At 38.0% G+C, this 13,390-nt stretch overlaps 1 protein-coding gene across 1 annotated transcript in view; it reads right to left on the reverse strand.

Moving 5' to 3' along the window:
• KMT2C (lysine methyltransferase 2C) overlaps nucleotides 1–13,390 on the reverse strand; it is a 192,377-nt gene that overhangs the window by 11,568 nt on the left and 167,419 nt on the right. Inside the window, 9 exon segments of the mRNA XM_042475758.1 lie at nucleotides 1,005–1,112; nucleotides 3,324–3,463; nucleotides 3,867–4,113; nucleotides 4,785–4,921; nucleotides 5,028–5,206; nucleotides 5,901–6,048; nucleotides 6,635–6,776; nucleotides 10,097–10,261; nucleotides 11,827–12,039. Of these exon segments, the coding sequence (XP_042331692.1) occupies nucleotides 1,005–1,112; nucleotides 3,324–3,463; nucleotides 3,867–4,113; nucleotides 4,785–4,921; nucleotides 5,028–5,206; nucleotides 5,901–6,048; nucleotides 6,635–6,776; nucleotides 10,097–10,261; nucleotides 11,827–12,039 (1,479 nt within the window).

A 13,390-nucleotide genomic window follows, 5' to 3' on the forward strand; every position in this document is an offset into this window, starting at 1 on the left:
TCAGTGGGGGGAAAATATGGATTGATCTACAGTAAATGGTTTTCCAAAAACAAAAATTCCAGAGCCAGTTACAAATGAAAAATATGATGCAGGACGCAAACATGCATTTCCTATCGACTTCACTGCATGCATAGTACTGCTAACTGCTGGCTGTCCACTGCTTTGAATTAGTCTTTGTTATCAGCAGCATCCCATTATTTTCAGGGAAAATCTGATTATCCTACTGAGCCAGTGATACTGAATCTAGACATTATTCATTAAAGCACTATAGTAGTTGACAATGCGAGGTGGCTCCCAATAGCTGTATACTCCCAGTGAATGTGCTGGATCTGCAATCCTTCCAGTCTTAGAAGAATGTGCATTAGGAACTGGTAATCTAGAGATTGATTACTTCTGGAAAACATACTATACTTGACACTGGAAATGCTATATTAGTCCTCTTTTATGCCAATTTATTCACAGGCAGGCACTCCAGCCATTTAAAACCATATGTTTTAACATGTTATTCATGATGCTTGAATAGAAATCATGGCAAAATCAGTGTGCTATTTTTATTACAGGACACAGTCTAAAAATGAAGCCTTAAATAGGGATATTACCCAGAATATGATTCATATTACAACTGTTTAAGCATAAACTATCACTCAACCACACCTACTGGGGAATATCTTCTCCACATGCCTCTTTTACTTCATAAGAAATGTTCTTGGCAGATGGCACTCTGTAACACAACTATGGGTCCCAAAGATTTTGTTCAGTTTTCAGTTTTAAGTGAACTGATCTGATTTACACTTCCTGAATTAATATGTGATTCAGACAGCAGTTATCCATTGCTTTTCAAATTTCTGCAAATGTGCCATACAATTCTCAGTTCCAAAAATGTACCGAACCATGACCAGAAATGCAGTATGACCAGAAAATGATACACTGTGATGGATATTTTCAACAAATTGTACTTGTTGTTTTTAAAACCATCAATGCATCAGGAATTACTTTTTATTTACCTTGCGATCTGAGTGTTTTGCTTGCATGGATGCTGAATACAGAACAAAGCAATTGTTGCTGCAGAAGACAATGTCTTTCTCCATTCTTTCAGACTTCTCTCTGGAATCCTGGGAATAAAAGGCAAAAAGCATTGAAAATTCTTGGACTTTCATTAATTATAATTAATTTAGAAATCAAGATATGACTTGTAAAAAACTTATTTTATATTAACATCAACTCTGAAGACCAAAGTTCAGAACAGAATAGAAAAAGCATTCAAGGATACACCTAGCAACATCTTTTTTAAAAAAATTAATACACAGCCAAAATAAATGTAGAACAACTATATAGAGCATCCTGGCATACAAAATGAATCAAACTAGACAAATACTCACTTAAGAAACACATACCCTCTTTCACTTTGGGCAGGTGAAAAAGACAGAAAATAATTTTATCAAGAAATGCTGGTATGTTGCCTTATGTATGCATTTGACACTAGTTTTATTTCAGATATGATTTTGCTTGTGCAGAACAAACTACTTGGTGGGAAAGATAATTTCAAACCCACATTAAAATGTATCCATGGTGATAATTCAAAAGGATACCAGCTTTCAAAATTTGCAATTTGAAATATTCTGGTGTGTGTACACAGGACAGAGAGCTTCTAGGAAAGTGTGTGTCTCTACTGCCAATGAAATAGCAGAAATTAAACCAAACTAGGATTTGTTTAAAATTAATTATTTTCTGCTTGAACAGATGAAAGATCCTTTAGTTAATCTGCAATTGCTCATTGGAACCAATCAGTCAGACCAAAAGAGAGTGCCCTGAACTGGTAGTGATTGTTTTTTGAAGTCCAGACTTATATTTCCTGAATTCTGTGGCCACAGGAATATGAAGATAGGCTTCCCATAAATCTACTGATGCCACCTAATAATTCACTTGGAAATCTTCTTTGAAGTTTTGCAGGCTTCTCTATCTTAACTTGTTAACATTTTACAAATCAATTCAGGTCCAGCACTGGTCTGTATGACCCACTCTGCTTGGGTACCATGTTAAAAAAAAGATGAAGTATATATATTTGTATCTCTGTAAATACGAGAGCCAGCATATTGTAGGTGTCTGAGTGCTGTATTAGAACACTAGGAGACCAGGGCCATGAAAACCCAGTGGGTGGCCTTGAGCAAGTCACACTCTCTCAGCCTTAGAGAAGATAAAGGCAACCCCCCTCCGTACAAATTCTGCCAAGGAAACCATATGATGGGTTCACTTTAGGGTCACCATAAGTTAGGGATAACTTAAAGATAAACAACAACAACAATCAATGTGAATGAAAACTTGCTCTATGGCCCCAACATATAGGAGATGTACAATTTGCCTGAGAAAAATATTCTGCTTTATGGGGGGCTCTTTGGTCATTTTGTAAATAAAATCTTGTATCCATGCATTACCACTTGTTGAAGCACAACTGAAGCATGGAATGAGGAATTCATCTCAGCACAACTGAAATTCAAACTTTAATCAGACAATTGGCGAGTAAAAGGTTGCAATATGTATTTATTGTGTATAAGGGAACTCAACGAAGCTGTTTAGGAACACCACAAAGCATTAATACAGGGCTTAACTTAATGGGGTTTAATGCAATAAATTTAACAACTCAAATGAATTTAAGAAATTTCAACCAGCATACAATGAATTTATATAGTAATGACTGATGACAATTAATGAACTGATTGAGAAGTTTGATGATAAGAACACTCAACTCAAGGAAATTCAGAGAGAAAATAATACACAAAAGCAACAACAGAAAAGACAATTAGAATCAAGCAAGCATAGCAATGCTTATTACTAATGAAAATAAGAGGAAGAAAGAAACTCTTAGATGTTAGGGGAAATCAGATTATGAGATGGAAACAGGTTCAGTTATAGATGATATGTTAGAAGATTTTAGATAGTGAGGAGGATGTCTCTTCAGGTGTGGATTCAGGAAAGGAAAGGAGCTCAGAATCCAGGTTCTCCTGTGTAACATCTGTGTCTTGTTTTTTCTTGTTCCCTTGAGTGCCAGCCAGAGAAAGATAATTTTTCTTCTTCTTAAACAGATAACAAACCTTTTAAAGTAATTTGCAATTTCTCTGAAGTAATTGCTCTGAAAGAGAACTCTCAGTTGAATTCCTCCAGCCATCAAAAGTAAAAATTGAACAAAACAGAACAGTAACAAATAGCTACATAATGCAAAGTATAAGAATTACAGGAACATACACAACATTCTACAACCTCTTAACCCTAGTCATTTGAACAAAAGCTACATTTTAAAAAAATGGCTGCAATCTTTACAGTAGTACCTGCTTCAGCAAAGGTAGATCTCGGAAAGATTTCCGTACTCCACTGCCCAGAATGACTACTTTACAATGAGAACACCACTGTGGCCTCAATGCCGGACCGTCTATGACACCTGGATTGTGTGCTTTATAGCCTGCCAAAACTTAATACAAGAATACAAGTTTGTGAAAATGTGTATCATTTATGTAACAGTTTACTGGTTGTACCTGTCCTTTCAAATTATGGCTTGCTCTCATCTCCTTCCTCCATTATAGAGCATCATTTTATTAACAACTAATGTGCAAAACAACTGATAAAACTCTATTTAGGTGTTCTAAAACTGAGGAAAGTAAATGAGTGATAAGGGGGGAGGGACATGCTGGCTCCAGCTGCCTTCTACACATAAAGAGTTACTTTCTTCTCAATAAGAATCTCTCTGCATCCAACCCATCAAACAAAATAAAAAGAAACTTGCTTATTTTCTAAACACAAATCCAAATGTCAATTAAAGATTTTTTTTAAAAAAAGATAATTTGTGAAAGTTAAAAGGGTGTATGCTGACTCACCATTGCCACTTGGTGGAAATGACATGCTATGTTGTTTGAATCCGTAAGGCCCTGTTAGTCCAGGAGTGCCTATAGGCTGAGGATCATGTAGTAATAAGTGCTGTCTGTATTCAAAGGTTGGATTTGGTTTGTGAGAGTTTACCATTCCCATGGAGCATGGACCATCTGACGCACTGCTAACCTCATAACTATTTGGAATCCGGACATGCAGAAGACTGGAAAATGCAGCCATCACACTGCCAATATTCTAAGGTGGGAAAAGTAAAAAAAAAAATGTGCACACCATTTCTGTTTTACAAAGAAAATTAAACAGGATGAATGAGTGTATGTACTGCAACACCTCCCAACTGATAATGCATTTACGGTACCCGTAGTGGTGACAGGGGACAGGAAGTGTGTAAAACAGGGCAAAGGTACAGCTTATCAATTTCTATAGGGCATCATCAGGAAGCTGAATCAGACTGAAGGTTGCATTTCTTGGGCTTGTTCTGATTTGGCTAGATGACACCACCACGCAACCCCTCTGACTAGGTTACAGCATAGCATCATCCTATATGATGTCTAACCGGCTTGGAATAATATCTCAGCAACCTTCCACCTCAATTTTTCTCAGTGGTATCACACATGCCATAAAAGTGATAGCAATAAACAGGATGCTAAAGAAGCAACCAAAACAGGGATTTTTAAAAACTGACCCATTTTTAAAAGCCCTTTTACTTCAAAAAAAGCCTATGGGGAGTATTTCAGTTCAATGCTACAGTTTAATGAAATGGCTTTGAGACCAATTACCAGATCTCACAACAACTGTAGCATTGCAGCACAAAGAAAATTAATAACTATTAAATCAACAGGACATCAAAGGCTAGAGACAGAATTGCTATACTTTACATGTGCCTTTCCGTACATTGCCCTGCTTACCTCTGCAGCAGCAGGATGTAAAGTAATTGCTATGGATACAAAGCCAGATTTTGGGCCATTTTGCGAAGATCCAATCTGAGATCCAAAGAAGCCAGGACCAGGCTCTGTTTTGATATAATTCTGTTTTGCTTCTGTACCTTAATTTGGAGAGAAACAAAAAATTAAGCATCTGTGCAGCTAAGATACATAATAATGAAGGCAGAGAACACAGTATAACTGGTTAGAACCTATTTGTGGCATTACCCTTTCCAGTACTAGCAGGTAGGATTGGAATGATGGGGGATGGAACTGGCTCTGGCATCTCTTCCTTCACTGTTGTCAGATCAGGGTATCTGCTTATTTCCATGCCCATTACACTCTCAGGAGAGGAAGAGGGAACAAAGCTATCAGGAGTGTCTCTGTCATCACAAGGATCCTGAACCCTGGGAAGGAAAAGAAAACCAGGTATTGGCATTGCTATTTTTAGAGAGATAGGTAATGTGGAGGTTCAGTAACTCAAAAACGTGACATCAGTTTGGAAAAAAAGTTTAATTCATTTCAGCATCACATACACTCAGGTTTTTTACAGCAAGAGAAACAAAGAATGATGTACACAAAGTTCATATGGAACTATCAAAAATTCACTGGTCCATGTGTTTAGAGTGTTTGTCTGTCATTTCTAAATCCCAGTCTCTATTACCAGGAAAAACAACAACTGCTTAGCCTGGTTTCAAGAAGTGGGTCATACTCCCATGGCTAGTGGAAAGGAGAGATTTCCTTCAAAATATTTTAAACAGATTTGATTTTGGAGCAATTCCAACAAAAACTAAAAACTACCCTATATAGATGAAAAACAACAACAAATTATTCTCTGTCTCAAATATTAGGCACACTGTTCTTCCGGATCAGCTTGCAAGTCCAAGTTATATGAAGCAATCTGTGAAGTTTATGGCTAATTTGCCTAGATGTGATGCACAAATTATTCATTAACAATTAACACTATAACAAACAATTAATTAACAAATTATTCATTTGGCTGGTCTAAATACTACTGGGAACAGTAGTTAAATGGAACCAGGAAGCCTCTGAACAGCTGGTAGCCAATATAAAGGTTAAAGGTTTAGAGAAGACACTTACCGTAGCTCTTCGTGATTGTTATGTGGTGGAGTTGGAAGAGAAGCAGGAACATCCACGCTTTTAGGGCCTTGAGCCATGGCTCGAGCTAAGAGATCATCCTGTGGTTTGAAAGGCAGCTGAAACTGCTTCGGTCCCAGAGCTTTGGTAACTGAAATGCAGCAAGAATAAACAACAGTTAAGTAAACAACTCACTTAACTCTTTACTGATATTTATGGCCAAACCCCCAAAACAAAGCCCAAACCAGAAATGTATCCTAACTTCCACTATTTTTTTTTTTTTGGCATTGAATTTAAATTCTGGAAATCTGCAGCATTCCTAATACAAAGAAAAGATAGCAGAATATTAATATTCCTAACCTTTTACTTGCGTTTCGGCAATATTGTTTTAAAGAGAGGATGGCACTGGCAATGAAGCAACTTACAAGCTACTGACCATACTCAAATCTCCAAGAACAGGATCTTAAAGCTGCTAGGCTTTGATGTGAAAAAATGACAGTGTATAGAAACTGTGTACAACCATATCACAATAACTTTCAAAACTTGCAGACATGTCTAGATACATGGAATTCTAGGGCCAACACAGCTATCTATATTGGGCTTGTCATAGTAACTTAATATAAATATGGAATATGTTCAGTCTCAAAGTATTCTGTTGTAACGTAGAATACAAATTTATACATGTAACTTCAAATTTCATTGTAAATTCATACTCTAACATATGAGTAACAACTTACCATCATGACCACCCAGCATTCCAGCCTTTGTAGCAAGTTCTTCAGTGGTTGCAAATCCGTTTACCATTTTTTGGCAAGTTACAGGTGGAGGTGTGGGAGGGAGGGAGGCTGGAGGTGTGGGAGGGTTGCTGAGGTTATTCTGCTGCATGAGAGGAAAGATTTTAAGTAAGTTTTAAGCCATTTTATTCGATAAAGATAAATGTTTAATTACAGGCTATGTAACCAACTTTAAAAAGGATCTGTCAGAATGCATATTTTGAAGTTATTTCAATGTAACTATTGTCTACAAGGCACATTGGTGTGTTCTAGACAAAATTCCAGGAATGAGCCTCAGGTTTACATTCTGCTCTCCCACATCTCTACTCCACATGTAGACATGCTAATATTTTAGTAAACATGTAAATTACAGTTTGTAATGTTTTCATGGCAAATGCAAACCATGGTTGTCAGGTTACATTAGAGGTTAGATGTCCATGTTGAATGGTTGAATAAATAAAATACTTTGGCTTTCAGTCTCAGAATTAGCTCTATGAGAGTTTAAGGAAAGATAATTTAAACTTACTACAAGGGAAGTGTCCACTATTCAAAGTCACACATTAAGATAAACTGTCTGGGTACTGCTGTGTATCAGAGGATGGGGCTGAATAAAGCTTCCTGCCAGTAACCAAATGTACATGTGTGTGTATGTGGCTTCAGGTTGTCTGTTGACTTATAGCAACCCCATGAATTTCATTTTTTTTTAAGGAAAGGAATACTTTGTGGGGGGAAATCCATTCCTTTTTTAAAGGAAGGGAATACTGAGGTGATTTTGCCAGTTGCTTCCTCTGAAATATAACCTACAGCACCTGCTACTGTATTTGTTGATGGTCTCCCATGCAAGTACTAATCAGAACTGACTCTGCTTAGCTTCCCAGATAAGAAAGGATCTAGTGCTCTTAGGGCAATTTAAATAGATGTGCATACATCCTTATACAATTACCCATTCAAAGCTGCTCTAGGCATTGCAGCAGGAGGGGCATTTTTAATTACCACTTCTATTGGTTGCACCAGTGCTGATCTCTGAGCACTTTCTCAAGGTAATACTTAAGTGCTATAAAATTCACAAACTAGTTTGACAATGGAAGGAGAGGGGGGCAAAGTGCATGTATACCTAAGCAGTAAAACATTAATATCATGGCTGGCATTCTGTTTGGTCACAAAGGGCCCGAACAGACAGGCCAAAATAAAGCTGCTTTGGGTAACTCTGGAGGTATGCTGTTTAAATGATGCATGCATGCTAAAAGGCCAGAAGCCATGCTAAAGCCACGCTCCAGTCCTAAGAACTGGAGTGCAGCTTTGGTATAGCTTCTGGCTTCTTAAGATGCCTGTGTCATTTAAACAGAATACCTCCAAAGTGACTCGAAGCAGCTTTATTTTGCCCTGTCTGTTCGGGCCCAAACAGAGGTATCAGTACAGTGTAGGCTTGTATACTCCTTTTTATGATTGTTGTGGAGGGAAGTATTCACTATTTCCCTCTTGCAATAATTCCCTTACCAGTGAGTCTGCCTGTCTCTGGGCATCCTCCATGACTGTTTAGTGGCCAGCAGAGGGACAGGGCGGAACATAGCATTTGACTATCTTCTTATAGCTAGACACTAGACAATTTCATCCTCTAGGACCTTCCAGGCATTCTCCAGAGGTTTTCGAGGATTATATTGTGTATACAGTTATAAATACTTAAGTGAACACTGTATAGACAAGCTCTGCCTTCCCCTGGCCACTAAATAACTGTATATGGATGTGCCTGGAGACAGGTGGATTCTGCATGTGGGGAGAAACCTGAGTTCTGTCTGAAGGATATCAGCCTATGTATTTCTATTCTGAATAATTATTATCTGTATACTTCTACTGTTGATCACCACAAAAGGCAATGATTTAAATACATTTCAGAAATAATTTCAAATGAATAGGCATATTAGTTTGTCACTGCACAAAAAGGGAAAAAATGCAGAGAGGAATCTAGCAGCATCTTTAAGACTGATCTATTTTAGCATGAGCTTTTATGGACATCAATAGGCTTCTTTAGATGCCCAGAGAGAGTGATACTAAAGCCACAGGTTTTTAAGCATAGTTGCACAGTTGTGGGAGTGGAATAGAGTGGAATATGATAAAGATGAACATTGTAATCCTGGTCATAAATCTTCGATGTGCTATGTGAGACAACATGGGTTTTTGATGTGAGTGGTTGTAGTCTTTAAAATGGCCTATTATACGTGTGAAAGCAATAAACCTGCTTACCAAAAAATAAGAAATACGTAATTGACTGGCTTTGGACTATATTTGACTCTCTAGCCCAAGGCCATTAGTTGCCCACACTAGAGACAAATGAGGGGATAGCATTTATGGCTACAGTATTGTAACTAGGCCAATTTAGATGGGCAAAATAAGTCTTATCCATTGTCTTACCAAAATAGCCAAGCAGTGGAATTGGAGAAGAGACGGGAAAGCTCTAATTCAAATTTCCCTTTGGCTATGAAACTTACTGGCCATGGTCCAGTCTAAACTTTCAGCTCTTGAAAACATAAAGGCAGGAGGGAGAAGCAAGCAAGTTCCATGAAGGAACAGCAAGATTAAAATATAGTGAATTAGTGGATGAGTGAAAGAATGAAAACAAATTGCTGATCCAAATTTTACCTGCTGCAGTCATGAAGGAATGCAGGAATTAGTGACATGAAGGAATTCAGGAATTAATCTCATCTACAGTTCCTTCATTCAGAATGCGAAGTTCTTGGTATTTATTTAGGAAATTAATATTCCTCCTTTAGCAAATATTCTCTGAGTGGAATAAAATATCTCACCCAGAATATCAAAATTAAAATACTAGAGGAATATAAACTCAAGCAGCAACAGTGGAGAAGAATAAAATTCAGTTGAACATTTTAAAGAGGTGTGGGAGAATAAAGGCCCAGTCTTTAGCCAGCACTGGAAGGATTTAAGAATAGACACTAAACTGGGGCACAGTTCTCACAGTCAAAAATATTTTCCCACTATTTGCCTAACCCTAGAAGATGGGACACCCACAAAAGAGTATTTGACAAAAACAATCTTAGTACACAACTAGTTATGTGTGATCAAAGACAGTCACATTTTTCTAATTAATTGGTGCTATACTGCTTAAAATTATTTCACATCTGTACTAAATTGTGAATGTAGGATTTTTAGATTTTTAATCTAACAGCTAAGATTAGACCTTTCACTGTTTTGTCAATCTGTAAGGACTGTTAATAAGAATTGTCAAATATTTATAATATGAGAAGTGGCTTTAATTGGTGCTACTATTTTCTGTCAAAGTGGGAAGATAAGCACAGAGATAAGATGACAGTGAAAGAAAACAAAATCATATTTTTAGGGATAGCATGGTAATAGTTACTGTTGTTGCTTCTTATAGAATTTTTGGAAAATCTATGTAGAAAAGAAATACACCTTGTAGATTAGCTGGGAATAGTAATCTGATACCCCATCAAGCGTGGCACTACCAAAGCTTCCCATAAGGCGACTTCCACTATTCAGATGACCACTGCCATAAGGAAGAAAGTGGGCAAAACTCACTCCAATTATTGGCTCCATTAGAGGCAGCAAAGAGAGTTGCTGTAGAAGAAGATCAGTAGTTAGTATCACACTTGCAAAACTAATCAGAAATGAACTGCAGATTTCCACATTAAGATGATTCTTACCACAAGAACCTCACTTTTTTTTTCATCTATTCTACAGTAGCATTAAGGAAGCCCTGTAAAGTATCTAACTGCAAAAACACGTGAGGTATTGGCTTATATCCAACAATGGATTTTTCTTTTCAGGTAAACAGTTGCTACTAATATATCTTAACTTACAGATGTTGCTCTCTAATAAATGAACACTGTCAGTGACAAATGGCTCTCAGAACATGAGACTACTCCAATTTTTAAATGACCTCCTTCTTAATGAGAAATGGTATGTAAACTAGGTACTCACAATGGTGTCCATGCCCAGGGTGTCACCCAGTATGGAGGGGCAGGGCTTCCATGGTCAGGTCCAAAAGGGCACTCCCCCCACTTTACTGCCGTGGTGCATAGAATGGCACCATGGCAGTGAGGTTGGGGGTGCACTCGACCCTACAGCCACCCCCTGGCCCTCCGAATCCTGTGTACCTGTGGCCGAATGGGACCCAGAAGGCAGCTGTCAGCCCACCCACCCCTGGCCTTCCGAGTCCTGTGTAGTTGTGGTTGTGCAGGACCTGGAATTCAGCCACTCCCCACCTCACTGCAACAGGTGATACTCCCCTCTGGGGTATCACCCAGTACAGTCTGCACCACCACACACCCTATGATGCCACTGGGCACACACATTATTTGCAGCTCTAATAAGAATTAGATATACTATTGCTCCGCTACAATGATCCTAGATTTCCCATTTCATCTCCAAATTCTTAATGCCTACTGCTTCTTGTTCTCTTTAAACACCTTTCTTCTTTCTAATAGATTTTCCCTTCCCTCCTCTCGCAAAACTTTCTTTCCCTTGTATCTAGTTGCCCTGACCCTCCTAAAACCTAACTCTGTCCGGAAAAGCAAATTATTCTTGAATCACAATAATCTGAGTGCTCTAATTCCTGATACTTCCTACAAACACCCTTGGAATGCAGATAGAGATAGGGCATTTCGATTGTTGGTGTTCAATTGAGAATCAACATTATGTACTATTCTTTTGAAGACAAATACTGGCCCATGATGTCAGGGCACGATGTCATCAAGACTGTGCTAACTCACTCACTCATTTTGAAACAATAAAGAGGTGCACCTCACACTCCCTTAGCACCTTTTGGAGGCTTCTAATCATAATTTTGCAATGTAACATTACAATTAAAAATATATGGAGACATCTTGTATTATCAAGGTCTAACACACAGACATTACACAGCAGGACCACCTATGTCAGCATCATCACATTTTACTACCAATACAAGATGTCAATTGGAGGTACTTTAAAATTCACATACTGTACATTTATTTCTACATTTATATTACACTAAAGAAACAAACATGACCAAAAAACAAAAATGTAGTGGCATTGTATGTGACCATGATGTTCAAACAAGGGACCCAAAAACATGGCTGAAGTCTCTCAGTTGGTTTTCATACTTTTCTGTGAGAAGTGCCCTTTTTCTCCTGAGTGCTCACCTGCTTTAACTGCATAAAAGTTTCTGTGCTAGGGTAAATAGCTTGCTTCTCCTCTTCCTCCTTTTTCCTCCTCTTGGTCCGAGGTGCTGCCTTCTCCCCTGTCCTCTGAGTTCTTTTGTTTCGCTGTTTTTTCATTTCAAGTCCTGAATCTGTTCTCTGAATTTGGTTGTTGCCACACCCAAACGTACCCTGCAACTGATTTCCTAATGGTTGCTTATGGGAAAAAAATTAGATAGATTTATCAGTTCAGATCACCTAGTTTTTTTAAAAAAATATCTGTAAGATAAATAGCATAGCAATAGCCTTACATGGCTTCCAGCACATGCCCGTGGCGCACATGCTGCGTGCCACTGCACACCGCCACAGGAACAAGCCCCATTGTATTTAATGGGGCTCGAGCATATGCCGAATTTCCCTTACGTGGGAGGGGGATCCAGAATTGTAAGGGAAGGGAACACTGTACAGTATTCTTCTGTCTGGGTGAAATATCCAACACTTCAAAGGAAATTCCAAATGTATACCTGGCTGTATAATCTAAATTTAGCCTCTGCACACATCTAAATTTGATGTTGACCCAATTGCTACACAGATAAAGGATTATTAACTCTTAGAAAACTTTGTTGCTGTTGTTGTCTTTCAAGTCATTTCCAATCTATGGCAATCCCAAGGAGGCCCTATCAAAGGGTTCTTCTGGGGCTAAGAGTGTATGATTCTTTCAAAGTCACCCAGTGGGTTAATTCACCTATCACAATAAGCAATGGTTTAAAACAAGGGAAGGAAACTACTTGAGATCCAAGAGCTACACATGCCCTTAGACATTGGAGGGTTGTGCCCCTGCTGTGCCCCTCTCCTAACTATTTCATTTTTAAAATTTTAAAAACTTTGAAGCTCAAAATGCAGAGAAAGATTTTGGTCCAAGAGGGCCCTTTTCTGAACACAAAAGTAAAACGATTTCCTCCCCAAATGTAGTGACAGCTGGAAGCTTCCTTGCAGGTCCTGGGATGGACTTTACCCAGCTCTGGTTTACAGTGCAACAAGAAGTCTCAATAAGCCTTTGCTTTTTTTTAATCCCTCCTCCTGCGAGGAGTCTGGGAAACTTTCACATTCATTTTCAGTTGATCAAATCTTGTCATTTTATTCATACCTAAAAAACTGTGGTTTATCTCAACAATGATCAGAGCATATGTTATGAAGTTTGCTTGTTTTAGTCAAATCATAGTGAATATTATCTACTTGAATCTTACTCTAGACTCCAGTTCATCAAAAACAATCTCCTCTTTAATTCGTCCCATTATCATAAAATGTTGTTTATAACAACTTCCAAACTGACTCAATAAATGGGGGAAAAACCTGGCAAATGCAAGTCTGCAATTTTTTTTTAAAAAATGGCTTATAAATAATGCTAACTGAAACCTCCATGTGTATTTCTCTTATACTTATTGTTTGTTTCTCACTGCTTATTGTTTCTGGCAGAAAGAATAAAGGTGAAATCACTTTTATGCTTGGGTTATGAGTTTTTAGAAATATATAGCTGGCTACAACTGTAAACAATTTAGCCTAGACG

This window comes from Sceloporus undulatus, chromosome 6 (genome assembly GCF_019175285.1).
Source record: "Sceloporus undulatus isolate JIND9_A2432 ecotype Alabama chromosome 6, SceUnd_v1.1, whole genome shotgun sequence".
Lineage (NCBI taxonomy): Eukaryota > Metazoa > Chordata > Lepidosauria > Squamata > Phrynosomatidae > Sceloporus > Sceloporus undulatus.